General features: G+C 37.5%; 3 protein-coding genes across 3 annotated transcripts in view; all 3 read left to right on the top strand.

The window, feature by feature from the left end:
* The window catches only part of lhfpl6 (LHFPL tetraspan subfamily member 6), a 40,318-nt gene extending 32,159 nt beyond the window's left edge, over positions 1-8,159 (top strand). Inside the window, exons 3-4 of the mRNA XM_051684441.1 lie at positions 5,985-6,083; positions 7,162-8,159. Of these exons, the coding sequence (XP_051540401.1) occupies positions 5,985-6,083; positions 7,162-7,280 (218 nt within the window). The 3' untranslated portion in view covers positions 7,281-8,159. The remainder of the gene's footprint in view (positions 1-5,984; positions 6,084-7,161) is intronic.
* Positions 8,160-12,720: 4,561 nt separating this feature from the next.
* On the top strand, positions 12,721-19,390 carry LOC127432904 (cytoskeleton-associated protein 2-like). Its single transcript, XM_051684420.1, has 7 exons — positions 12,721-12,854; positions 13,503-13,550; positions 14,269-15,107; positions 16,347-16,680; positions 16,767-16,827; positions 17,415-17,655; positions 18,034-19,390. The coding sequence occupies exons 2-7, from the start codon at positions 13,530-13,532 to the stop codon at positions 18,320-18,322; spliced, it is 1,785 nt and encodes a 594-aa protein (XP_051540380.1). The 5' UTR covers positions 12,721-12,854; positions 13,503-13,529; the 3' UTR covers positions 18,323-19,390.
* Positions 19,391-19,939: 549 nt separating this feature from the next.
* On the top strand, positions 19,940-27,456 carry LOC127432900 (52 kDa repressor of the inhibitor of the protein kinase-like). The gene is made up of 5 exons (XM_051684414.1): positions 19,940-20,198; positions 20,883-21,003; positions 23,764-23,844; positions 24,297-24,336; positions 24,465-27,456. Exons 1-5 carry the CDS (start codon positions 20,110-20,112, stop codon positions 26,354-26,356), a joined length of 2,223 nt encoding a protein of 740 aa, XP_051540374.1. The 5' UTR covers positions 19,940-20,109; the 3' UTR covers positions 26,357-27,456.
* The last annotated feature ends 385 nt before the right edge of the window (positions 27,457-27,841 follow it).

The following is a 27,841-nucleotide window of genomic DNA, read 5'->3' as shown; positions in this document are numbered from 1 at the left end:
TCGAGGAAAGGGGCATGGCAGATCCCAGCTAACAAAAAAAGGTCCTCAGAACATCCCCTAAATGGCCTCTACGAACGTCCCACAAACATCCATGTGTAGGGTCCTCTTGCCGTCCTCCGGACGTTCAAGGGGACATTCTCAGGACGTCCATTCTGGACGTTTAGGGGACGTACACAGAGGCCATTTAGGGGACATTCTGAGGACCTTTTTTTGTTAGCTGGGATGATATAGGGACGGTCGCATACTCTGGCCCGGACGAAAATTGGACTTGTAGCGAACGTTCGGAATGTCCTCGGAACGTCTGCCAGCGAATGTTACAAAGCGGACCAAATGCGGACAACCTCGGAACGTATGCCAGCGAACGTTACAAAGCGGACCAAATGCGGACATGTTTTTTTTCCCACTTATTTGACCAGCAAACACAAACTATTTATTATCCAGCCTGATGTCATTATTATACGTAGCTATTTGTACATTAATAATTGTAACATTTAAACATACATGTTTATGTTTAGATAGACGCTAAAACGTACAATATGGACGTTTTGAAAGCATCCAAAACGTAAACGTTTACATATTTACAGCTTTAGAGACATAAAATATTAACAAATCCATTACAAATATATTTGAAATACACTAATTCATTATAAATATATTTATATCAATTAATTATTATATATTGAAACAAAATAAAATAAAATAACATTTTCTACACCAACCCCTAAACATAACCACTTTTCAACCACATAAAAATATAATTTAATATAATTTTAATACAAATTTTAATAAAATTTTAATAAAATATAATTTGGAATAAAATATATTAATTCTATATATATTTTACAGTCGCTAATCCCACCCTACCCCTAAAAATATCTAAACCATATAAAAAACGTAACTGGTAGATAAATGTAATCACAATAATTTATTCCAAAACATAGCTACAGTGGTGTGAAAAAGTGTTTGCCCCCTTCCTGATTTCTTATTTTTTTGCATGTTTGTCACACTTAAATGTTTCAGATCATCAAACAAGTTTAAATATTAGTCAAAGATAACACAAGTAAACACAAAATGCAGTTTTTAAATGAAGGTTGTTATTATTAAGGGAAAACAAAATCCAAACCTACATGGCCCTGTGTGAAAAAGTGTTTGCCCCACCTGTTAAAACATAACTTAACTGTGGTTTATCACACCTGAGTTCAATTTCTCTAGCCACACCCAGGCCTGATTACTGCCACGCCTGTTCTCAATCAAGAAATCACTTAAATAGGACCTGCCTAACAAAGTGAAGTAGACCAAAAGATCTTCAAAAGCTAGACATTATGCCGAGATCCAAAGAAATTCAGGAACAAATGAGAAAGAAAGTAATTGAGATCTATCAGTCTGGAAAAGGTTATAAAGCCATTTCTAAAGCTTTGGGACTCCAGAGAACCACAGTGAGAGCCATTATCCACAAATGGCGAAAACATGGAACAGTGGTGAACCTTCCCAGGAGTGGCCGGCCGACCAAAATTACCCCAAGAGTGCAGCAACGACTCATCCAAGAGGTCAAAAAAGACCCCACAACAACATCCAAAGAACTGCAGGCCTCACTTGCCTCAGTTAAGGTCAGTGTTCATGACTCCACCATAAGAAAGAGACTGGGCAAAAATGGCCTGCATGGCAGAGTTCCAAGACGAAAACCACTGCTGAGCAAAAAGAACATTAAGGCTTGTCTCATTTTTACCAGAAAACATCTTGATGATCCCCAAGACTTTTGGGAAAATACTCTGTGGACTGACGAAACAAAAGTTGAACTTTTTGGAAGGTGTGTGTCCCATTACATCTGGCGTAAAAGTAACACCGCATTTCAGAAAAAGAACATCATACCAACAGTAAAATATGGTGGTGGTAGTGTGATGGTCTGGGGCTGTTTTGCTGCTTCAGGACCTGGAAGACTTGCTGTGATAAATGGAACCATGAATTCTGCTGTCTACCAAAAAATCCTGAGGAGAATGTCCGGCCATCTGTTCGTGACCTCAAGCTGAAGCGAACTTGGGTTCTGTAGCAGGATAATGATCCAAAACACACCAGCAAGTCCACCTCTGAATGGCTGAAGAAAAACAAAATGAAGACTTTGGAGTGGCCTAGTCAAAGTCCTGACCTGAATCCTACTGAGATGCTGTGGCATGACCTTAAAAAGGCAGTTCATGCTCAAAAACCCTCCAATGTGGCTGAATTACAACAATTCTGCAAAGATGAGTGGGCCAAAATTCCTCCACAGCGCTGTAAAAGACTCATTGCAAGTTATCGCAAACACTTGATTGCAGTTGTTGCTGCTAAGGGTGGCCCAACCAGTTATTAGGTTTAGGGGGCAATCACTTTTTCACACAGGGCCATGTAGGTTTGGATTTTGTTTTCCCTTAATAATAACAACCTTCATTTAAAAACTGCATTTTGTGTTTACTTGTGTTATCTTTGACTAATATTTAAACTTGTTTGATGATCTGAAACATTTAAGTGTGACAAACATGCAAAAAAATAAGAAATCAGGAAGGGGGCAAACACTTTTTCACACCACTGTAAATCCAGTACAAAATAGTCCAAAGGGCGGAGCGCTGAATCCGTTATGCTCCCAGCCGGCATACAAGGTACGGAGTGGAATTTAAGTTATTAATCGCTGGAAATCTTTTTCTGATTCACTCTATGAAGGAGCAGTTTCATTCAAACCAAAACATGACGGAACATGACATGTCGCAATTAGTCACGAGACAGACGTGACAGCCAAAGAGCATTCGAAATCGCTACCGTAAAACCCGTGTCGTAATGCTTCTTGAGGTGGCCATTTTTGAATTATGAAAACGAAACCAATGTGGGTTACGACAGGCACTACGGTGGATGGAGATGGAGATCGCTGAATAAAAGGCTTGAATTTGGGTTTATTCCTCATACAAAGCTACCTGAAGATTTGGATCACAGCGAACTAATAAAATAGATTACTTTTATATTGTTTTTTTATTTTATTTTTTTTGCCATATTCTGAAAACTAATTTGGTAGAGCACACTACCTATTATACAGTACTTAGTGCAGACTAGATTTGTAGTATGTTTTTGTTGTGTACACAGTCTAGTGAATACTAGCTTAGTAGTGCACCCTACTTAGTGAGCATTGTGTTTTGTAGTGTATGCTTCCTATTGTAGTGGATACTATTGCATAACAAGTATGGGCACTACTAGAATGCACTTCAACTAGAATGCTCTAAAAAGTATATTAACAATTTTTATACTACTGCTTATTACCAAAAGTGCATACTTATTCTCAGTGTACACTACATAGTGTATACTATCAGTTATATATTACACTATGAAGGGCAAACTACCTTGTGAATACTAGATTTGCATTCTTATTTTAGTAGTGAACATTACCTATTATACACTTTGTGCATGCCAGTTTTGTTGTATGTTTTTCTAGTGCACATGATCTAGTAAAACTAGTTTAGTAGTGCTTCCTAGAATACATTGTGTTTTCTAATGTAGTGTATGCTAGTGCATGATTATAGCAGGCACTGTGAGTATGCATTTTAACTGGAATGCTCTACATAACAAGTATAGTTTTTTAGTACTACTTTCTACCAAAATTCCAAGGTAAAAAAGGTAAGAAGTGTTTGTAACAAAACCGACTACAAAAAACACTACATACTGCAGTGTTTAGGGGATGCTTGTTGACTGAATCTTAAAAATAAGTTTTTATTAGTGTCTGAATAGCTATCTCTTTATCTTATTAAATTTATAGGATTTTCAATGTTTCTAACTTTTTCTGTGATTAAATAACTTTTTCCTGTCACAGTATGGCAGCAGTCCTTTCTTTTATCTCAAATAACTAGAAGAACTGCTGTACTCAGAACTCTAGGACCCTGATAGAAACTTATCTAGGCCATCGCCTGCATCGCCCGCATGCTTTTTGACCCTGCAGGAGCAAAGGTCAAGGCTAACTGAGTGTGGTGCTGCATTCTGCAGGAGTTCATTTTCATTTGATTTCTGCATGCACACATATACTCACACATACATACAAACTCGCCCAATATCAACATACTGATACTCATTTAGTAAAACTAATCAAAACTTTTTTGATTGCTTCTAAATAAAATAACATAAAAGCTTATTTCCTCTCCCTCTCTATTCGTCTGCAAAAAGCTTTTTGAACTGTAGTAGAATGTCATTTTTATAAGTGCCTGACTCAATGTAATGCATTTTCAGTCCCGCTTTGGAGGAAATGGAGAGGAAAAATGAGGCATTTGAAGAATTTTAAAGATAAAAACATTTTGACATGCACATCCTACAGAAGTACTTGTGCCGAAAAACTTACGCTGGAATCAAGTCATTTTATATCCAAAAATGTAATGGATCAAATGGATGGATGAATTAAAAAACAACCTCAATAAAAAGTATGTGTAATTAGTATATTTCAACCAATCAAAGATTTTACTATCAATCAAATTACAGTATATCTAATATATATATATATATATATATATATATATATATATATATATATATATATATATATATATAGAAAATATATCTGAAAGAGCTTCTTTCTAAAACAATAAACCAATCCTCGGTCAGCCAGGGCTTTAGTTTGTTATTGTGGGAGTGCCCCTTGGTTCAATGTTCTGTTCTGTCATTACCAAAAACATCTGAGGACCTGACTCAATTATTGTAACTGAACACAGGGCGAACTGAACATTACCTCATACACATAGTATGCATACTTGATTCAGGAAAAGTACGATTGAAAACTAAGAAGCTCTGTTGTGCCGGAAAAATCGCACTCTCTCCCGCTTGTTGAGGATTAGGGTGCTTCAGCTCACATTTTTCCCAGTTGTCATGTTTGATTACTTGGGTCTCTAGAATACTTGGTTCTGATTGACTAATTACAGCATTCTACAGTCAATATTTTTGTATGATGACAGGTAAACTGTATAATTGATGGTTGTCCCAGGCAACCAATTTCCTAGCTGTAATAATCTCTCGAATCACAGTGCAATCTCTTTCTTCTCCCTTATCACAATAACTTCAACTCTAATCAATATTTCATGCCCTTTTATTTATTTATTTATTTATTTGGTAGGTAGCCATGTAATAAGTGTTGTAATGTACAGTCAGCCTGTCAATATTACAAAATAAACCCCAAGAGAATGGTATTGGATCATTCTGAAGGGGTTTGCTTTGACATAATGACAGACTGACTGTAAAATATCTGTCACATAGGTGCTTTTCTTGGGAACATGTGAACAATTTGCTTCTAAGGTTCTACAGTCTTTATGGCTCTGTCCATAAACTTAGTTTTTTACCAATTGAAGCAAAGACCAAATATGAACCATAATAGAAGGCATCAGTTTAAATGCTAAGAGGTATATTGTTTACCATCCTTTCGTTTTTGTTGTTTTGGTTTGTATTGTTTTAACATTTTATCAGGGATTTAGTGCCCTGTAGATGGGAGATGCCATAATCAAACCACAATTTACTATTTTTCTTGAGGGAATTACATGCCCGTTTATTTCTGCTGAATTCGTAAAAACATAAAAGAGAAAATATGAAAGAATTCCCAAGATACTTGCTCATAAATATAAGCACTCGCTGCATTCATTATCGTATTTTCATGGCTGTTTGGGCCTTGAGCTTAGATGAAAACAAGATTTGTGTTTTATCATCTGTGCGGAGGTGTGTGTTTGCATTTGTTTGTGATGGAGTATCTGTGTCAACTATTGGGAAAAAAATGAGCTAATGATCTGCGTTGTTTTCAGTAAAGCAAATAATAGCTTTGAAACATAAGATAAAATAATGTGAAGTGCTGCTTTTTATGGCTTTAATTTTTTTTTTTTTTTTAGATATTACTCTTCTCCTCACACACCAGGAAACTGTGTGAGCTCTCTTAGTCGTCTTCAATTTCTCTTGCGCACCGACAGTTTATTTGTCCTCTTAATGTCTCTCTTTCTTTGCAGGTTTGCTGATTGGATCTGGATGTGCCCTGTACCCATTAGGGTGGGACAGTGAAGAGGTCAGACAAACCTGCAGCAACAGTTCCGACCAGTTTGATCTTGGTATGTCATGCACATAAATAGGGTTTTGCACCATTCAGAATTTAAGTGAAAATGCCTTTTAAATTACAATTCAGTTGCTGAATTTGAAATGAGGTTGCAAATAGGATGCATAATTGTAATTTAAATTTAAATATTAGGAAATAAAATTAAAATGGAATGAAATTGAAAAGTAAACTGAGAATGCCTTTTAAAGTCCAATTTAATTGCTGAACTTGAATTAAATGATATGCACTTTTTATTTTTTATTTTAATAAGTTCCTTGAGGTTCACTTATAAAATAAGTGTTTTGCACCAAATAATAAATAAACAGTCATATATTTATAAAACATGATTATTTTCCACCCTCATTCAGACCATCTGTCAGAAATGTTTTTTGTGCTGCCACTCCTTTAAGAATTTACAGTAAATTCCCTCTGTTATGATTGGCTCTCTGCTCTTGACAGACCAGCTCTCTCTTTGCCATCTCACTGCTCACCACTACTGGGCAGGGCTATGGAAGTGATAAGGTAAAGCAAGGGCATAGCCAGGAAATTACTTTTGGGTGGGCCTCAGTGAAAATGGATGGGCCAAATGTTTCCAGAAAAGTAGAAAAGTGGCGCATTCAAACAGTTCTTTCACACTTTCAGAAAGCAGAATTTATGCATTGTTTAATTATTTTATAAATATATATTGGAAGTAAAAAATGAATCACTAATATTCTGGGTGGGCCTGGGTCTAATGGAGGTAAAGTAGGCATTGATGTGTTGTTGTGGAGGCGGTCAGATGCAAATGTCTACCACAGTGTGACATCACATTGTGGAGGAAGTAGAGAACAAGTCGTTTTGGCAGCTTGGTTTCAACAAACACCCTTTTTGCAGTGAGCAGGAAGAAATTATTAGTACGTTTTGTTCAATTTCTATAAATTACAATTCAGTAGTGGGGGTGTGGCCAATAATTTTTTTTGATTTCTTTCATTTTCAATTCTTATATCCTGAATTTTGCACAACCCTGATAGAGAGACTTACTATATAATGCAAGCATAGTCTGTTTGTGTTTGTGATTATGCTTTCCAGTAACTGCATTTCTGTGTCTATTTCAGGTTCTTGTGAGATCGGATGGGCATATTACTGCACCGGGGCAGGGGCCGTGGTGGCCATGTTGCTGTGCACATGGATGGCTTGTTTCGCAGGGAAGAAACAGAAGCATTACCCTTACTAAACATTAGGACAAAAAATGAACAGTAGAGAAAACAAACGCCACATATACAGAATGGGCATGATGACTGTCATTCTCAGTTTGAGAGACCTTCTATATTCAGTGTGCTTTCCATCCAAATGCATACCATATACTACAAGAAGACATTATATGACTCTTACAGAAGGGACCATTTTAGATTCCTATGACTGACCTTTGGCCTTGCTTTGGGATTTTTTGCAAAGTGAGCTATTGGGGTTCGGAAGAGAGTAGTGTGATCAAAATGGACCAGTTGTTTTACTCTCCATTTATCTGTGTTATATATGCTTTTTTATTGTGTATATGTAAGTGCAGTATTCATTGTGGTGGCTTAAGTTGTTGTGTTTTGGTACAGTGTGTGTTTTTGTGTATTATAATAACCTATTCTATATTGTGCATTCATTCATATTCTATTGCTGACCTGTTTTTGCCTTAAATATCTCAGCTGCAATAATATACGTCTCAAATGGATTGTGTATTTGCAAAAATCATAATGTATCTTTGACAATATATGTGTCTGATATAATCTTTTGTTTGGCATTGTAGAATTTGACACTTTTATATAACAGATGCATAAATGTCCATTATATTTCACTGCAGTTGTAAATAAATACAGTTTGAACAAGAAAAGTCATAGTTGTTAAGCATAAATAAAAGGATGTCCTTTTAAATTTTACTGTCTTTATTTTCCGAGACAAACTGAACAAAAATATTGATGATTCATCCTGCACTACACAGATCTTTGTTCAATTAAATACTCTCTAGAAAAAGAATGTCCCTCCCCCTGCAAAATGTCAGCAAGTAGCAAAATATATTTAATGTCTGTGACGTAACTAAAGGCAATTAGCTTTTTTAAGGATCAAGCCCTTCAAAATGTCCTGCCCAAACTTACTGTTTCAGCTGAAAGTATGTCAACACAGGGCAGAAAACTGTGCTTCTTAAGTGATTTAATGGGATCTTTAATTATACATTAAAAAATTACATTTTAATGACATTAAAAAAAAAATCTATTTTATTTGTTTGTTTTGTCATTTTTAATGCCAGATATTTAAACCCTACACAGCTTTAACAGAGACGCGGGTAATGTCATTTATAATCTGCATTATCTGTGTATTTTAACCTGAGTGTATGTTTCTCTTTTGGAATGATGGATTGCCTAGTGTTAATTTCCGACAGGGTGATACAGTGCTGAAGTGGTTGCTTGTGGAATGTGAAACCTCATTATCTGCAGGGATCCACACTACGGGCAGATGTAAAAGCTGATCAAACGTTATTGGCGATCTGCTGTTCCCATTTAGCGCTATCAGCAAACTGTCACACACGCAAACACTGCAGTCAGCTGTTGTGTTGGGAAAGAAATGCATACCATATGAGCCTGTCTGAAGAAGATGAACTTTTACTAATAATAACAGTATTTCATCAAACTTCACTCTGGTTCAGCACTTGATTGAGTGCACAAGATAATTCAGTTGCCCTCAAGGCTTTGATTACGTTTAACCTGTCAATAAGAAGAACAGGCCAATGGAGACTCTCAGTAAATGGAAGGGAAACGAAACTCAATGTTACACATCATGGAGTTTTGACAAATGTATTGCTTTGCTACATTTTTTCCCCCACAAGTTCAGCAAAGCCAATAGAATCTAATGGACTAAAAGAAAAACTAGCTGTCTGTATGTATTAAGCTCATCTCAGCACTGCTCTTTGATGCACACTTTTCTCAATAGCTCTTTGATAGAGAAAGCAGAGTCTTATAAGATAGAAAGTCTCATAAGCACAAATCCTCGATTTGTTTCCATAAACAGTATTTGGACACTTATGCCACACTTAAAAATATATGAATGTCACTGCATGAGATAACAAAATATTAAACAAAGTGGCAATGGGTTAAATAAAAAGATGGCCTCAAAGGAATGTTCAATACAAGTTAAGCTCAATCGACAACATTTGTGGCATCATTTTAAGTACCGCAAAAAATTATTTTGACTCTCGTTAATTAAAAAAAGGAAAAATTATGATTACAGTGAGGCACTTGCAAATGGAAGTGAATAGGGCTAGTCTATAAACGTTAAAATACATACAAAAAGTAGTTTCAAAAGTATAGCCACAAGACATCAACATTACACGTTAACATGATTTTAGATTGGTTGTAATAGATTGATTACCAAACGTTTCTGTGTAAAGTTATATCTAATATTACAACTTTGTAGTCATGACAACGTAAGGCTGTTATAACTGTAAACCTCACACTATTTTATCACACTAAAATCACTTTATCATGTATAATGTTTACCTCTTGTAGTTATACTTTCAAAACTGTGTGTATTTTAACGTTTATGGATTGGCCCCATTCACCTTTATTTTCAGTGCCTTTTTTTAAATTACGAGGGATGAGAAGAAATATTTTTTTGTGTGTGTGTGGAAATCAACATTATGCCACAAATGCTGTCGACTGAGCTCAACTTGTGCTGAATCTGGAACATTCCTTTAAGAATGACCCAATTAAGTCTGATTGTACACACAGAAAATGAATTTGGGGTTACTTCTTATCCAACCACTTTCACTTGTTGGTGCCCACTTTATTTGATTTACTTATTTATTTAAGTAAAGTCCACAATGGTGGATACGGTCATTATTAACAAAAATTACCGCATATGTGTAACAAACCTTGCATAATCATGCACTCAGCAGAATATGTCATGAATTAAATATCGGATTCATTAATGTGGACCCCCCAAGGGAAGCAATTTTGAGATCAACAAAGTTAGACTCATAGACCGACAGCTCCTCATTTACTCATTATCACACTGAAGTGAGGAACATTTGACATGCATGCTGTTTAAATGGGTATCTGGGGCACTTGACAGCATGCAACTGTCTGACTGTGGAATCTGCTGCTCCCTAGTGGCTCAATGTGATTTGTTATTCGCTTTCCCTATAAGAACAAGGAGAGGCCTGTTTTGAGAATGCATGAACTGTCTTTGCAGACGATTCACAAGCAATCATTGCACTCAGTAGTTACTAATCAAGAACAGAGGGTTCTGTTCAAAAGGGACTATCTAGCTACCATCCAGATGGCTGAGATGGTTGTGATCAAGCATTCAACTGGCAATGTACCATAATGCAATGACAGAGTAGTTTCTCTGAAAGTGTGCCTTTCACTATAACCCTGTGAAATGGCCATACGTACAGAGATAGCCTGACATCAGTTCAAAACCATTCTGAACCACTAGATGGGAGGAGTTGACACCTTGTATATGCTGGGTTGGCATATACAGTATATCAGTGGTTTTGATATTATAGGACCACCTACACAGTTCCCTTACGACTCAGTACACTTGACATTGCGTTTATACGCATATGGGGAACTGTCTAAGTCCTGACGCACGCCCTTCTCGGCACGCTCGCGCAGTGATGCCAGCCTCTCTAATGTGGATCATGGGAAGAAAATGGTTATGCCCAACTACCCCCTGTGGAGGAGGTGGTAGCAGCACACCTCTGCCCAGCGAGTAACAGGGCATGGAAATCACGCCCCATACATCCTTCCAAACCGTGTCAACAAACGTCCGCACTGGTGGGAAAAGCTTACTCAGCAGCAGGACAAGCTGGATCAGCACTCCATGCAATGGCAGTGCTCCAGGTATTTCAAGCCAAGCTCCTCAAGCAAATGGACGAGCAAGGCTTCGATCCAGAGACATTCAAAGAGCTCCACACCGCTACAGACTTCGCACTGCATGCCACAAAAGTCACTGCGCAGGCCATTGGCAAGTCCATGGGCACCTTGGCTGTTCTGGATTGACATATATGGCTGACCTTCACAGAAATGAATGATAAGTAAAAAGCCACTCTGTTGGATGCTCCAGTGTCTCCAGCCGGCCTATTTGGTGGCTCTGTGAATAAGTTTGCTAAGCGTTACTTCACGACTCGGCAGTCACACACTATGAGACACTTCATGCCCAAACGAAGTATATCACAGCCAGTTCGCCCTCGCTCTGTTTCGAGCCAGCTAAAAGCCCCATACCTGCTGCCTCACTGGCACTGCCCTGGCTTATGAGTCATAGGTAAGACTTGCCCAATTGGTGTTAAAGCACACTCAGCTAGAGGCACGGCCTGCTCATGGGCATGGATGAATGGTGTGTCCTTACAAGAAATATGTTTTGCAGCAGGATGGTCCTCTCAAAGCACATTCGCAAGGTTTTACAACATAGACGTAACATCTCTCTCTTCACAAGTCCTTTCTGTTTAGAGCGCTTGCTATTCATTGGCCAAATATATATACTTATGCTCCTCCCTCTTAGGACAAGCTCCCCATCTTTTACACAACCGCCTGCATTTGACCATTGTAATTTACCATAAGTCACAAGCACTTACATTATAAATAAATTCCTTCCTGACTGGGTTCGTGAAGGAGTTACAGTAATTCATGCTTTATGACTATAGTTCATATATTCATTCTGAGTTCTCCCCTCCTGGCCCAACAAGAGGGTCACTCACTGCGGCATACTAATATCGGTCGCTGTCCCACGAGACTGTGGCGTCATGCTTCCTTTCTGGGAGGTTATGTTGTGTACTGCAGCGTGATGGGATTCTGTTCCACATATGTGTTAATAAACGCAATGTCAAGTGTACTGAGTCATAAGGGAACATCATGGTTACGTACGTAACCTCAGTTCCTTGAGACGAAGGGAACGAAACATTGCGAATGCTAGCCGCACTACAAGACTCAGAATTCTTGAGGTACAAGTCATGCGCTCCTTGTTCTCAGTCAGAAATTCTGAGGAAATGATGTTTGTGCACCTGCTTTTATAGCAGACAGCTTCGCCCCAAAACGGGCGGGGCTCAAACACCATATCCAATGTTAGAATCTTTTAGCGTTCTTGTAGAGAGGTTTCAACTAGGTCGTGTAGGAAGGCACTCCCCATATGCGTTAATAAATGCATGTCTCGTTCCCTTCTCAGGGAACCGAGGTTACGTACGTAACTGAGATGTTTTGATTGGTTCAGAATTGTTTGTTTGAATATTTGAATCTGAATCTTTGTTTTCATACAGCACTTTTGTTTAATGTAATTTTTAGTTAAAAAATTCCAATATCCTCAGATTTTGATAGAAAGTCCAAAGTTTTCTCTCATATAAAATGTCCAGTATTAACATTTAGACCTTTTCTTAAAAAGCTAATGACAACTGCTAACTATGATATAGAATTAAACATAAATGTCACAAGTATGGAATTTAGGGCAACCGAATTCATAAAGGTCCTTTTTTTGAACCAAACACTGAACAGTATTTTGGTTCAAAAACAGCATCACTCCAGTTTTGAGTAAAAGAGGTGGAGCCAGACCGGTTTTAATCACGTGGTTAGAATCAGCCAATACAATTAGTCGGTAGGAGTGACTCACAAACGGTCATCGCCAATCCGCGGCAAAGTCAAATCAGTTTGAAAATGAAAAGCATGCATTCGGTTTGATTGTTTGGGAAAATTCGTTTTCCGCGCTACATATTCAGCGATAAACAGAGATTCTTACATTTGGTTTACCTGACTGTTTTGACAACCCGAATATTAAGGTAAATAGTTGTCATTTTGCCAACCGTCATTAATGACTTTTGAGTCTTAATATTATTTTGGTTCTTGTTGGGGCATGTAGTGTAATGGGCTGTTCACACAGAACACGTTTTTGCGTCCATCCTCACCGTTTTTCACTTGTTTTGCTATAGAAACATGCTTAAGACGTTTTTAGACGCCGTGTCAGTTTGGCAGATGCTGTTAATTTCATCAGACACGCTCAGAAATTAAATCTCGTTCAGAAAATGCTTTGTTAGTGTGTAGATTGTTACCATTGTGAAAGATAAACAGTTTCTTGGTCTTTATGGACAACCTGGAAATTTCCGAACCTGGAAAAATAATAGATATTGATAAAGTCTTGGTCAAAGAGTAATTTCTTTACACAATAATTTTTTATTTATTTATTTTTTTTTTTTTGTAGTTATGCTCCGCGCTCAAATGTTTAATCAGCTTCAAATTCCACATTGAGCGTGTAATCTCTATAAAAAAAATTAATTGTAAAACTGCTATTCAGAAATCATTAATAACTGAAAAACTCATGGTAAGTTATAGAAAGCAATTTGTCAAAGTGTGGGTAACCTGTGTAAACTGCTTGTTGACATTGATCTTTTTGTTAGGATATTATAACAGTGATATCTTATGTTCTGCAGGGGCGATCATCTCTATTGAAGAGAGAAATGGAGCAAGTGGTGAGAAAGGTAATAATTTTCATTGTTAACCTAGTTGGTCAGCAACACTAGATTAAAGGGTTAGTTCTCCCAAACAGGAAAATTCTCTCAATGTACTCACCCTCATGCCATCCTAGATGTGGATAACTTTTTTTTTCTTCAGCAGAACACAGATTTTTTGAAAATATCTCAGCTCTGTTTGTCTATTTGACAAGGAAATGGTGGCCAGAACTTTGACGCACATAAAGGCAGCCTAAAAGTAATCCATATGACTCCAGCGGATAAAAACCTTTCTTCAGAAGCGATATTATGGATTTGTTTGAGGAACAGATCAATATTTAAGTTAAAAAAAAAAAAAAAAATATTAAAAAAGAGCTTTAAATATTCATCTATTGCTCACCCTCACCTATAATATCGCTTCTGAAAACATGGATTGAACCACTGTAGTCGGATGGATTACTTTTATGCTGCCTTTATGTGCTATTTGGAGCTTCAAAGTTCTAGCCACCATTCACTTGCATTGAATGGGCCAAAAGAGCTGAGATATTCTTCTTAAAATCTTCATTGTGTTCTGCAGAAGTAAATCATAACACATCTGGGATGGTATGAGGGTGAGTAAATCACGAGAGAATTTTAATTTTTGGGTAAACTATTCCTTTAACTTTTCTTATTCAGTTAACTTCCCATGTTTACAACAGTAAAATATATGTTGTTTAATTAACCATGCTCTTTAATTATTTCTATTCAGAGTAACAAGGAGAACACCAAACCAGTTTGTGGCCCCAAAAATCAAGTCATCAATAGTATTGTATCAAAACAAAATGTATTAAGTAAATCGGCACCCCTTCAATCCAAGTATGATCTTAAAGAGGGTAATTCTGGAAAAAGCATGAAGGATAAGGATGTTAGGCCAAAGGGCAAAACTAATGATGCTGATCCTGCCAAGCTTAGCACACTTAGCCAGGCCTTCCGTACCCAGCAGTCTGTTAGACACCGTAAGCTTGTGGAAGAAGTTAAAAAAACACCTTCTGCTGTACTTCAGAAGTCCAAACCTGGTATCTATAAGGGGCGTGTGGTACAGTCTAAAATAGACTGTTTCCGGAAACCCAGTGGTGATGTGAAGACCACAAAAAAGAGAGTGATTTCAAAACCTGATGTGACCAGACCAAAAACCGAACTGCCTAAAATCCGGTCCAAGTCTGTTACTGTTCTGCCAGTGTCCACTAGACCCGGACTCAACTCCGCTTTGTCATCTAGACCAAAATCTGTCTCTGATGTTCCACTGCATGTCACTGAAAAATCAGTCCAGATGACTGTTTCCCAAAAACACATACCTTTGAAAGTCCCAGGCTCCATCTCCCAAGCAGTTACCCACAGAGCCTGCATTCCTCCCAGGCCAGTCCCTCTAGCTACAGGGCACTCGGCCATCAGCAAACCTATCCCCATCCCTTCTAAGAAGAAAGAGACAGTGGTACAGAGAGCTAAACCCAAAGCTGTTGTTACCACCACTGAACAGAAAGTCAGAAGGCCTATTGCAAGCAAGATCAGCCAGTACAGAGTGCAAATGGAGACGGCTGAAGAGAGAAGGTGAGATGTTTGCACATTTTTAGAAAGCTTCACCCATGTAATACCTGATCAATTTAAACTGAAGTGTTTGTACTTCAGCCAGTGTAAGGTTATCATTTTAGTGTGAGTATCAGACTGGTGCCAGAGGATTTGTGACCTGCTCCATCATTTTGTCATTTTGACCCAGAAACACGTTTTGAGTTTTACGTAAAAAAAAAAAAAAAAAAGAGTTTCAATCAACATTTAAATTATCATATTTTGGCAATGGTTTGGTCTTTTCAGTGTGTTTCTGGTTTCAGTGACTCAATATGATGTAGCAGGTCACGTATGGTTTAGGACAGTGGATCTTCTCAACTGATTTTGCTTTGGGACCCAGATTTTCCAATGGACATCAAGTGGTGACCAAACATATTAAAAAAACGTAACCTTTTTTTAATGTAGCCTCTTATGTAACCAAGAGTTTTGGAGATGCAGACTTTAAAGCCCCTTATGTACTTGCCCTTATAGTTACAGTGCAATGCCATGTATTAGGACAATGTAGCTAGACTTAATAATAATAATAATAAATTATAGTATTTGTTATGAACAAATAGTTTAGAAATGTTAACAACTGCCACAGTCATAAAAATGAGGTCTAATAGGTTTTACTTATTACATTAGAGTATTTAAAATGAAACTATAACATATTTGACTATCACACTTACTGTTGCTACTGTAAAATCATGATAGATTTGAATGAGGGTGATGTGTAATTTGAAAACCATTATTTTGGTGCATAGCTCAGTGTTGCTCTCTTCCTTCTCAGTGCAGTTTAACATGTCTGGGCTGTCTAATGTTTGTGAGGTTTGTTTGGCCTCTTCTCTATAGTGCTTTAAACTAGAAAATACTCTAGAATTCAAATAGGTTGCATCAGTTGTGTGGTCTGCGGCGCGATATAGAAGTAAATCTGCGCGCCTGATGTGTGCGCCCCAGATATTTGAGCAGAGCAAATCACTGAAGCGAGTGGTTCTCGCAAAACAAGGCTTCAATTGCATCACGAAAATATTGTGTTGCACAATAGGAGCATATTGAATGCATATAAAGTGCAGAACGCGAGAATTAATTTTGCCTAAATTTCCAATGAAGGTAGAGCCATGGCATTGTTCTTTCCTTGCTGACTCGTGACCCAATCCGAACAGATCTTGACCCACCAGTTGAAAAACATGGGTTTAGGATGAATTGATGTCATTCCCTAATGTTTTGTTTGTACTCTCTTGTCAGAGCGAAGCTTGCAGAGTGGCTGGCATCTAAAGGAAAGGCCCTGAAGAGGCCTCCAATCTCAGAAAGGTCTGCAACCCATTCAAACAAACCAGCCCTGCAGCCCAAAACAGGACCAAAAGCCACTGTCATTGCCCAGACTGAGCCAGTCACCCAGACTGAGGCTGTAAATCCAACCTCAGAAATAAAGATGGACATTCGAAGTGAGGATAATAAAGTCCTAGATAACAAAGCAGTGCACTCTAGCAGATCATGTAATATTATGAATACCACATTAGACTTGCTTGACCACAGTGATATGGATCTGCCGATTGACCCAGAGATAAGGATGGAATCGGTAAGAGTGATACTGAAGCTTATTTATTGCTTGCACGTGCCTGTTTACTGACATTTAGTGTAAATCTCTTTTTCTTCAATATGCAGTTGGTGCTCAACTTGTGTGATAAATTGGAGGCAATGGAAACATCCTCATCATGTAAAGATGGTAATTATCATCCAAATTCTTGATCCAAGAATTGCGAAATAAATACTAATATTTCAAGAATAAAATAAGAATGAGTTATACTCATTGAAGTGTTACACATCAAGTGATTGTTCATACATTTTTACCCCTCCTCTTAAAGGTGCTCTCAGTAATTTTTTGAAGTATATCGAAGTATGGTTTACACTGACACTTAGTGGCCTGGATGCTGCATTATTCAAACAGTAGTTTTCAGTTACCAATGCCATTGTAGAAATTCACTATGTAAACCAGGTATTAATTTAATCCATGAATGAAAGTGTCCAGTAACAGGGAGGTTACTGAGATTAAACAAGAAGTATTCAGCTGGTCATGTGATGCTAACATGGCAGCCCCCATGAGGCGCCCATACTCCATGTAGAATAAAATAGCTTTTGTAAGTTTACTGATATGACTGAACTCTTCGTCTCACATGAGTGGTCATGATTTTATACATAGGTTTCAAAATTACTATTTATTTCTTTAGAAGTTAAACTTTTTATATGAGGAAAAAACGTACTGAGTGCACCTTTTAAGGTACAAAAGAGACTGACAAAGCTTTGTTTTGGCAGAGAAAAAAATGGAAGTGCAAGTGGAGGAGAAAGAAACTGATCAAATGTATGAAATTCTGGAGGACGTAGAACTGGAGGAAAAGGAAGACTCGGATAGTGATGTTACAGAAGACTCTAAAGAGGCTGTCGTAAAGGATGAAGATGATGAGGACAGTGAGGATGAGAAAAGCACTACACCTCCAGAGATGGAAGGTGCATCCATTGTGAAGTACAATGTGAAAACTACTCCATATTTGCAAAGGTAAGTAGTAGGGATAATTCACACAAAAATGAAAATTCTGTCATAATTGTTCCAAACCCACAAAACTGACTTCTGTGGAACACAAAAGATGTTTTTTACTCTCAGTCCCCATTCACTTTAATTGCATATTTTTTTCCATACAATAAAAGTGAGTGGTGACTGAAGCAGTTATTTTGCCTAACATCTCCTTTTTGAGAAGTAAAACGGGTTTAGAGCAACATGACTGTGAGTAAATGATGACAGAATTTTCTGTACATTTTTTGGGTACACTATACCTTTAATTGTATGTTCTTAGATTCACTCATGGAAAACTTGTTTTAACATATTTTAATATATTTACTTTGTCTTTATATGTTGTTTTTCTATATGTGCTGTTAGTGTGAAGAAGAAAATTGACTGCGAAACGGCACCAGGCAGTGGCTCGCGACACAAGAGCACCATCAAAGATCTGAAGTTCCTCACACCTGTGCGAAGATCAACACGAATCCAGCGCAAGTCCTCTCGTCTGCCAAATATGCTGAACGAACACGACACCTGTGTGTCCTCACTGGCTGAGCTGGTGCAGCTAGAAGATGCAGACGCAAGTGCGTATATCTATAGAAAAAACACGGCTTTACTGGAAGATCTCCCTGATCAGCCTGGAGACTTAACAAAAGTATGCAGCTAAAGAATGTAATGAAAGGTTGTCAGTTTCAAATGGTGAACCTGAGATTTGGACTTTTATAGCAAACTTAAAGGAATAATTCACCCAAAAATGTAAATTCTCTCATTAACTCACCGTCATATCATCCCTGATGTGTATGACTTTCTTTATTCTGCTGAACACAAATGAAGATTTTTAGAAAATATCTCTGCTCTGTTGGGCCATACAATGCAAGTGAATGGTAAAGCTCCAAAAAGCACATAAAGGCAGAATAAAAGTAATCCACATGATTCCAGTGGTTTAATCTATGTCTTATGAGGCGATCTAATCGATTTTGGCTGAGAAGAGCCTGAAATATAATTCCTGTTTCACTATACATCTTGCTGTTGCAGTCTCTAAGCACGATCATGATTTTAAGCTCGATTACACTTCCTAGTGCTTCATGCATGTGCAGAGCACTAGATGGCATTAGGAAGTGTAATTGAGCTTGAAATCATGATTGCCAAGGAGACTGCTGATGTCAATATTTATAGTGAAAAAGGAGTTATATTTTCATCTGTTCTCAGCCAAAACCGATTGGATCACTTCAGAAGACATGGATTAAACCACTGAAGATATATTGATTACTTTGATGCAGAATTCGTTTGTTTTTTAGCTTAATCATTTTGATCACCATTCACTTGCATCATATGGACCTACAGAGCTGAGTTATTCTTCTAAAAATCTTCATTTGTGTTCTGCAGAAGAAAGTCATACACATCTGGGATGGCATTAGGGTGAATAAATGAGAGAATTTTAATTTTTGGGTAAATAATTCCTTTAACATTTGCATTTTAAATGTTCTATGTGACACTATTAAAGATTTAATATTTAAGTGTTTCTTGCATTGGGCTGCTACATTGAGTAATCTCTGATAACTGAATTAGTAGATTTAACTGCTTAAGAGCTACAATATGTGTAACATTCTTCTATATCCTTGACATTCTAACATAAGGCTCTTTGTGTACTTAACTCATGCAGTATGTATAAAAGGTAATATTTTGAATCATTTTGATTCATTGTATAAACCTGAATAAAGATGTTTTTGCGATGTTTTTTTGAGTGACACTGTTCTGATTTGTTTTGAAGAGTTGTGTATCAAAAGCATGAACAAACCAAATAATTTGTTCTGATGTTCGAAATCTCTGTGCTGCAATTGTTTATTTTTAGCTGTTTTGGATCATTTCTCACTAACAGATGTGTGATTGCATACTGAAAATACAGTAATTCGTCATTTTAACGGGATTGCATGAATCCCTCACTTTTGAGACAAAAATTCATGCATGAATTTAAGTTTTGACCATGTCTTTTTAAAGGCAAGATTGAACATTCACTGTACGGTATATTCATGTAAAATCTTGTTCAATGCGCTGACATAAATTTTAATAAATAGTGTTTTAGTGCAATATAAATGTTTCACCCCGACTTTCATTTTAGTTAGTTTTGATTTCTTATACATGTATTTCCCTTGCTTATTGAAACTGATAAACATTTTTAAACGTGTCCTTTCAAACTCGCGCCAGTTGCTACCTCAAAACGTACGCTGATTGGCTGATGTTTTGAACTCACGATGCACGAGCGAAGCATTGTGGGACGGAGCCGAACCCCAACGCGCTTCTACTCCAGACCACACAAAGCACTAGAGTGCCGGTCAATTTACCGCTTTATTAGTCGCTAATACTACATTTTTGAATCTTTCTGCGTGGAATATCACTCCAGCGATTCAAATGAACGCGATTCGTTGTTAGGATTCGATTCAGAGTGAACGCACGATGCCTAATCTCTGCTCGGCGCTAAACTGCAACAGGACCAGCACAACCTCGGTGCTTGCGTTCTTCAGGTTTCCACGGGACCCGGAGAGGTAAATGACACAGGTTTATATCGTATAACTTCGCCTTAATCAACCAGACGACTGGACTTTGTCTTTAACTTGTATTTAACAGTGCTGACGGCGCATGCAACGCGCAGAACTTCATTGTGACTGTTAGCTCGCTGGCACATGAAAAAAATAAAGCTGAATCTAAACTGTATAGTATACAGAGACTCATATATTAAATAATGTATACATGCTACATAAAGTACTCTTATAGAGCTAGGTGTTGTTTAGCAGGCTGTCCATTCTTTCTTTGGTTTTGTATTGTTCGTAATAATGGTAATGATAATGTTTGTCTGCTAGCTCGACGCGCTATTATAACTAATTTCGGAAGCTGACGCTAATAATTATATCTATAAAGTCTAACTAATAGTTAAGCTAATAGTCAGATTGAATGTACTTATCTGTCTGATGTGATTTATTGATTGCATTATGTATTAGCAGGCAGACGCAAACTACATTTTACAGTACAGCATACAATAAATACAAAAAGTAAAGAAACAATTTATTGCACAAACAATATTACACTGTTATCCAGTACACACAAAGAACACAAATGTATGTTTTGCACATATCAGAGGTATGTATTTCACAGATACAATACGATAACCACACTGTCAGCATAACAGTGTCTTTAACTGTCAACTGTGTGTGTTTATTTTTACTCTCTAGATGTAAGAAATGGGTGGAAAACTGCAATCGGTCAGATCTGAAAGACAAATCACCGGACCATCTAAACAAATACCACAGACTGTGTGCAAGGCACTTTGAACCTAACCTGATATTCAAGTCTGTAAGTGATTTTATTAATCTTTTTGTGTAATCCATTACATGCTTAGTAATTAATTATCTAGGGAGTTGATAAGTAACAACACACCTTTTATTTTTAACATCAAGATTTTGGGTTAAAATGTGTGTACAGTGAAGTAAGACGTTTACATGCACTTAGGTTGAAGTCATTAAAACTAATTTTTTTAAGCACTCCACAGATTTAATATTAGCTAACTATAGTTTTGGCAAGTTGTTTAGGACATCTGCTTTGTGCTTGACACAAGTAATTTTTCAAACAATTGTTTACAGACAGATTGTTTCACTTTTAATGGACTATATCACAATTCCAGTGGGTCAGAAGTTTACATACACTAAGTTAACTGTGCTTTCAGGCAGCTTGGAAAATTCCAGATGATGTCAAGCCTTTAGACAATTAGCTTCTTACAGGAGGTGCACTGAATTGGAGGTGTACCTGTGGATGTATTTTGATGCCTACCTTCAAACTCAGTGCCTCTTGCTTGACATCATGGGAAAATGAGCAAAGACCTCAGAAAAAAATTGTGGACCTCCACTAGTCTGGTTCATCCATTGGGAGTAATTTCCAAATGCCCGAAGGTACTATGTTCATCTATACATCTATAAATAATCTATATTATCTATAAATAATAGTACACAAGTATAAACATCATGGGACCACGCACCCATCATAACGCTCAGGAAGGAGACGCATTCTGTCTCCTAGAGATGAATGTGGTTTGGTGCGAAAAGTGCAAATCAATCTCAGAACAACAGCAAAGGACCTTGTGAAGATGCTGGAGGAAACAGGTAGACAAGTATCTATATCCACAGTAAAACGAGACCTATATCGACATAACCTGAAAGGCTGCTCAGCAAGTTAGAAGCCAATGCTACAAAGCTGCCATAAAAAAGCCAGATTACAGTTTGCAAGAGCACATGGGGACAAAGATCTTACTTTTTGGAGAAATTTCCTCTGGTCTGATGAAACAGAAATTGAACTGTTTGGCCATAATGACCATTGTTATGTTTGGAGGAAAAAGGGTGAGGCTTGCAAGCTGAAGAACACTATCCCAACCGTGAAGCATGGGGGTGATAGCATCATGTTGTCGGGGTGCTTTGCCTGCAGGAGGGACTGGTGCACTTCACAAAATAGATGGCATCATGAGGAAGGAAAATTATGTGGATATATTGAAGCAACATCTCAAGACATCAGACATCAGCCACATCGCAAATGGGTCTTCCAAATGGACAATGACCCCAAGCGTACCTCCAAAGTTGTGGCAAAATGGCTTAAGGACAACAAAGTCAAGGTATTGGAGTGGCCATCACAAAGCCCTGACATCAATCTGATAGAAAATGTGTGGGCAGAACTGAAAAAGCGTGTTCGAGCAAGGAGGCCTACAAATCTGATTCAGTTACACCAGTTCTATCTGGAGGAATGGGCCAAAATTCCAGCAACTTATTGCAATGCTAACAAAGTGTATGTAAACTTCTGACCCACTGAGAATGTGATGAAAGAAATAAAAACTGAAATAAGTAATTCTCTCTACTATTATTCTGACATTTCACAATAAAGTAGTGATCCTAACTGAGCTAAGACAGGGAATGTTTTCTTCGATAAAATGTAAGGAATTGTGAAAAACTGAGGTTAAATGTATTTGGCTAAGTTGTATGTAAACTTCTGACTTCAACTGTATACAGAGGCCCCAAAAAGTATTTGGACACTTAGTCGCACTTAAAAATGTATGTCTTTGCATTAGGCCTAGCTTGTATGTCAAAATATCAAACCAGTGAATTGTTTTTTTTAAATAGCGCATACACTTTTTGTTAGGTTTTAAATTATTAAACAATAAACATTCAGATATTTTAAGTGTGAAGTATGTGTCAGAATAAATTTTGGGGCAACTGGATATATATGGGAAAATGTACAGTATATTTTAATTGCTGTGACCATTTCTATTAAAGGAAAGGTTTTCCAAAAGATTAAAATTATGCCATAATTCATGCCATCCCAGATGTGTATGACTTTCTTTATTCTGCTGAACACCACAGAAGATTTTGAGAAGAATATCTCAGCTCTGCAGTCCCATACTATGCATGTGTATGGTGACCAAAAATTTTAAGCTCCAAAAAGCACAAAGGCAGCGTAAAAGTAATCCATACAACTCCAGTGGTTTAATCCATGTCTTCTGAAGATTTAGCTATGTACGTTTTTTCACTGTACATCTTGCCATTGCAGTCTCTAGGCACGATCATGATTTCAAGCTCGATTACACTTCCTAGTGCTTGACGCATGCACAGAGCGCTAGATGACGCTAGAAAATTTAATTGAGCTTGAAATCATGATTGCCAACGAGACTGCTGATGTCAAGCTTTATAGTGAAAAAGGAGTTATATTTTAGTCTGTTTTGTGTTCTGCCGAAGAAAGAAAGTCATACACATCTGGGATGGCATGAATGATGAGAGAATTTAAATTTTTTAATATTTAACATATAACTTTAACATTTCCCTTCAATTTTAGTAAATGTTTAACTTTATATATAGTTCACTTAAAATCCTGTACTGAAATTATTTTTATTTTTTAAGTATAAAACTACACTAAAACTACATGTATAATAATCATTCAAGAATTTAACAAATTGTGTGAAGTAGTTTTAGATGAAGAAGCATGCATAACACTTTTTGACATATGTCATCTGCCGATCAATAATAAAAAAAAAAATTCTCTAACTTTGTGTGTTACTCATTTTTTATTTTTATCCAGAGCCCTTTCAGGACAGTCCTAAAGAACAATGCGATACCAACTGTATTTGATGATCCTTGCCGCAAACGGTCAAATAAGGAAGTAAGAGTTCTGTATATTTTTATGGGTTGTTAGTCTGTTTATTATGCTTGTCTCTTTAAGTTAAAAGTCACCTTAAATGAAAAGTTCACCCAAAAATGAAAATCCTGTTATCATGTACTCTCCTTGATGTTGTTCCAAACCCTGTATGATTTTTTTCTTCTTCAGAACAGAAAATTAGATGTTAGACAGATTGTTAGGGACTGACAGCCTTAGATACCATTTTCTTTTTCATTGTATTGAAAAAAGATGCAATGAAAGTGAATTGTGACTGTGGCTAACATTCTGCCTTAAATCTCCTGTGTTCCATGGAAGAAAAAGTCATACGAGTTTGGAATAACATGACAGCCAGAAAATAATGACAGACTTTTCATGTTTGGGGGAACTATCCTTTTGATTCTGCCTAAATACTGAATGCGAGTGGTTTACTGAAGATTCTGGTATGTTTTTAACAGACAGAAAATAAGGAAGCCCCTCAAGCAAAGAAGGGTAAATGTGAGTAGTTTTTGTGATTTTTTTTTTTTTTTTTTTTTTTTTTTTTGTGTGTTATTATTCAGAACTTATCTTGCCAATACAACACTGTATGTACCTTTTTTCTAATCAAATTTTCACTCTATTCTCAGCGGAGACCCAAGGTGAAGAAGATATTAGTGACACAACAACCCAAAATATCAATGAAAGCAATAATGATGATGGGGCTGATAGTGGCCCCCAGACTTATGATGAAGAAACGTTGAACAAAGAGTATCTCAAGTCTTTGTTTGATATTATTGTGATGATGGGCACGCAGAACATACCTCTGCATGGGCACTCTGATAAAGAGCCCAAAAGCAAAAGCTTCACTCCCAGCAACTTCCAGGCACTGTTGGAGTACCGCATCAATGCAGGCGATGAATTCCTCAGGAAGAAGTTTGAGATGTCTGCCATAAACTTGGAGTACTGCTCCTCTACTCAGTTACAGCAGATGCTGGAAGTGAGTGAAAATTGTGTCCGTCAAGAGCTGTTAGCTGAAGTTAAAGAGGGACGTTTCTTCTCATTGGTTATTGACAACCTGGTTGAGATAGCCAGAGAGAGCCATCTCCCGTTGTTTGTACGCTTTGTGGACAAGAGCAACTGCCTTCAGGAAGTATTAATTGGGTTCTTGCTTTTTGAAGGAGATGCAGAGGCCATAACAGAGAGGCTTATTGTTGAAGTGACAGAGAAATGTGGCCTGGACATGCAGTATTGCAGAGGGCTGGCGTATTTGTGCTCTGGTGTGTCTGCTATGAAGGTCAAAGCAGTGGCAGCCAGAATATCTGTGTTACACCCGCTAGCCGTCCTCACCCCCTGCTCCAATAGCTCTCTAAACATCTGCCTGGCAAACAGTATGAACCTCACAGGAGTGCATCTTGTCATGTCTACACTGAAAAAGCTGGATGCGTTTTTCAGTAAATCGCCGTTATTGCAGAATCAGTTGGAAAATGCCATTTTGATCTACTACCAGGGAAATGACGAGAAAACCAATGCTCTCAAGGAGGCTTGTTACTCCAAATGGACAGAGCAGCATGATACGTTTGAAGTGGCTGTTGACCTCCTGGAGTCTCTCCTGCTTTGCATGGATAGTGTCCATGACAATGAAGATCACAAATGGAGCAATGAAGTGGCACACAACGCCTTTGTCATATCTGAGGCACTGGCTGATTTCGAATTTGTTATGACGTTAGTTGTGTTGAAAAACACCCTGTCCTTCTCCAGAGCCTTTGGCAAGAATCTTCAAGGCCAAACGAATGAGGTCTTCTTTGCATCTAGCAGTCTAACTGCGGTTCTGCATTCACTGAATGAAGTGTATGAGAATCTTGAGGTCTACCATGAGTTCTGGTTCGAAGAGGCTGTCAACCTGGCTGCAGCCCTTGAAATACCAGTAAAAATACCCAGGCTGTACTTCAGAAAACGACCAAATTCTGGTGAGGAAATCCAACCCGAGACCTACTACAAAGAACACGTCACCATTCCCGTGGTCACTCATGTCATCAAGGAGCTGTCTGAGCTCTTCTCTGAAAATCACCTTAAGGCTTTGAAGTCCTTAACACTTGTTCCTGCCATCATGGGGCAGCTGAAGTTCAACACAGCAGAGGAGACCACTGCAGACATTTACAGGAATGACCTGACAAACCCAGACACCTTTCCTGCAGAGTTGCACTGCTGGAAGATCAAATGGAAGCATGGAACTAAAGATGTTGTACTGCCATCTACCATCTATGAGACACTTCAGCTGTCCGATGTGAAGTTCTTTCCCAACGTGTGTGCTCTCCTGAAAGTCTTGTACAACCTGCCAGTCTTTGCTGTGACAAATGGCCAATACAGCACTGCAAAACAGCGGCTGAAAGCGTATTTGGAAGATACACCTGCGCATCATAGAAATAAGAGTCTGGCCCTGGTTAATATTAACTGTGGCATTCGGCATGATTTGGATGTCATGGTGGAGACATTCCTGAAAATGTATCCAGATAGTGAGCCAACTGAGAAACATGATTGATAACATGAATCAGTTCAGGCTAATATATGGCAGTATGATGACTCAGCTTGTGAATCAGCAGTTTGCAGATATAATTCTGTTACTTTTACTTTTATGCACGGTGATTCAAGATTGGCAGGACTTGAGACTTTTCTTCCTGTCCCAATTTTTTTTATAGTCTTGATATAGTGTTAAATTTAAATTGACTTGAAAACATAAATCTTTTGATGACAAACTTAATCAGTACTCATCAGTCTTGAAATGTTTGTCAAAGGAATAGTACACCCAAAAATGTAAATTCTCTCATCATTTACTCAACCTCATTCCATCCCAGATGTGTATGACTTTCTTTCTTCTGTGGAACAGAATTTTTTTTTTTAGAAGAACATTTCAGCTCTGGAGGTCCATACAATGCAAGTCAACAGGGATGAAATTTCTAAGCTTCAAAAAGCACATAAATAGAGCCTAAAAGTAATCCATATGACTCCAGTGGTTAAATCTGTGCCTTTTTTTTCCTATAAATTTTCCTATGTGCCCAGTAGGTTGGTGATATGCACGAAGAATGCGAATGGCCAAAAACAAAAGAACCCTTAGGAGAGAAGACTGCTTATAAGGGCTGTTTAAATGTGGTGATTTATAGCAAAAAAGGACTTAAATATTGTTCTGTTTCTTACCCACACCTATCATATCACTTAGGAAGACATGGATTCAACCACTGGAGTCTTATGGATCACTTTTTTGCTGCCTTTATGTTCTTTTGAGCTTTAAAGGTTTGGCCATCATTCACTTGCATTGTATGGACTTACAGAGCTGAGATATTCTCCTAAAAATATTTGTGTTCTGCAGATGAAAGAAAATCATACACATCTGGGATGGCATGAGGGTGAGTAAATTATGAGAATTATCATTTTTGGGTCAACTTTTACTTTATTATTAATTAGCAGGCTTTTCCTAATATTTCTTATAATATTTAGCCATCTGTAATACATTTCTGCAAAAATGTTAAATGTTGTGTAAGACTGGGGTCACTCAATATTAAATCAATTGTAGTTTTTTTTCTTTTTTCTTTTTTTTTCTCAGTCTGGTAAAATAAATGTCTTTGAACACTTTTTCTGTGTTATTACTTGCATTATTATGAAATAATGTTTCCCCTGGCATAAAAACTTCTTTATATACTTGATTGACATTTGAATAATTATATTGTGCACAGTGGCATTTGTTTTTGAATATTACATTTTATAAAGCATTGTATTGCCATATGACAAATTAGTCATTTTACAGTTACATTTAGGTGTATTTATCATCCTAAGGCATTTGCATGTCATTGCTGCATTAAAATATAACACATTAAACTACTACATATGTTCCTACACCTACCTAAATAAGTGATAATAATCTTAAAATATGTTTTTCTCATCATAATAGGTATGATATGGTTATTTCCATACCATACCTATGTTATTCAAGAGGTGTGACCTCAATTGTTCATGTGGGTAAAACAAAAAA

Source organism: Myxocyprinus asiaticus, chromosome 42, assembly GCF_019703515.2.
Source record: "Myxocyprinus asiaticus isolate MX2 ecotype Aquarium Trade chromosome 42, UBuf_Myxa_2, whole genome shotgun sequence".
Classification (NCBI taxonomy): domain Eukaryota; kingdom Metazoa; phylum Chordata; class Actinopteri; order Cypriniformes; family Catostomidae; genus Myxocyprinus; species Myxocyprinus asiaticus.
Note: the sequence above shows the minus strand (reverse complement) of the source record. Positions and strands in the feature narration are given on the sequence as shown.

Bases quoted from the DNA above. Each gene is read 5' to 3' on its own strand.
- LOC127432904 (XM_051684420.1), top strand. From the start codon at position 13,530: ATGGAGCAAGTGGTGAGAAAG. The intron at 15,108-16,346 runs GTGAGATGTTTG...CTCTCTTGTCAG, and splicing joins GAGACGGCTGAAGAGAGAAG to AGCGAAGCTTGCAGAGTGGC. The intron at 17,656-18,033 runs GTAAGTAGTAGG...ATGTGCTGTTAG, and splicing joins ACTACTCCATATTTGCAAAG to TGTGAAGAAGAAAATTGACT.
- LOC127432900 (XM_051684414.1), top strand. From the start codon at position 20,110: ATGCCTAATCTCTGCTCGGCGCTAAACTGCAACAGGACCAGCACAACC. The intron at 21,004-23,763 runs GTAAGTGATTTT...ATTTTTATCCAG, and splicing joins CTAACCTGATATTCAAGTCT to AGCCCTTTCAGGACAGTCCT. The intron at 24,337-24,464 runs GTGAGTAGTTTT...CTCTATTCTCAG, and splicing joins TCAAGCAAAGAAGGGTAAAT to CGGAGACCCAAGGTGAAGAA.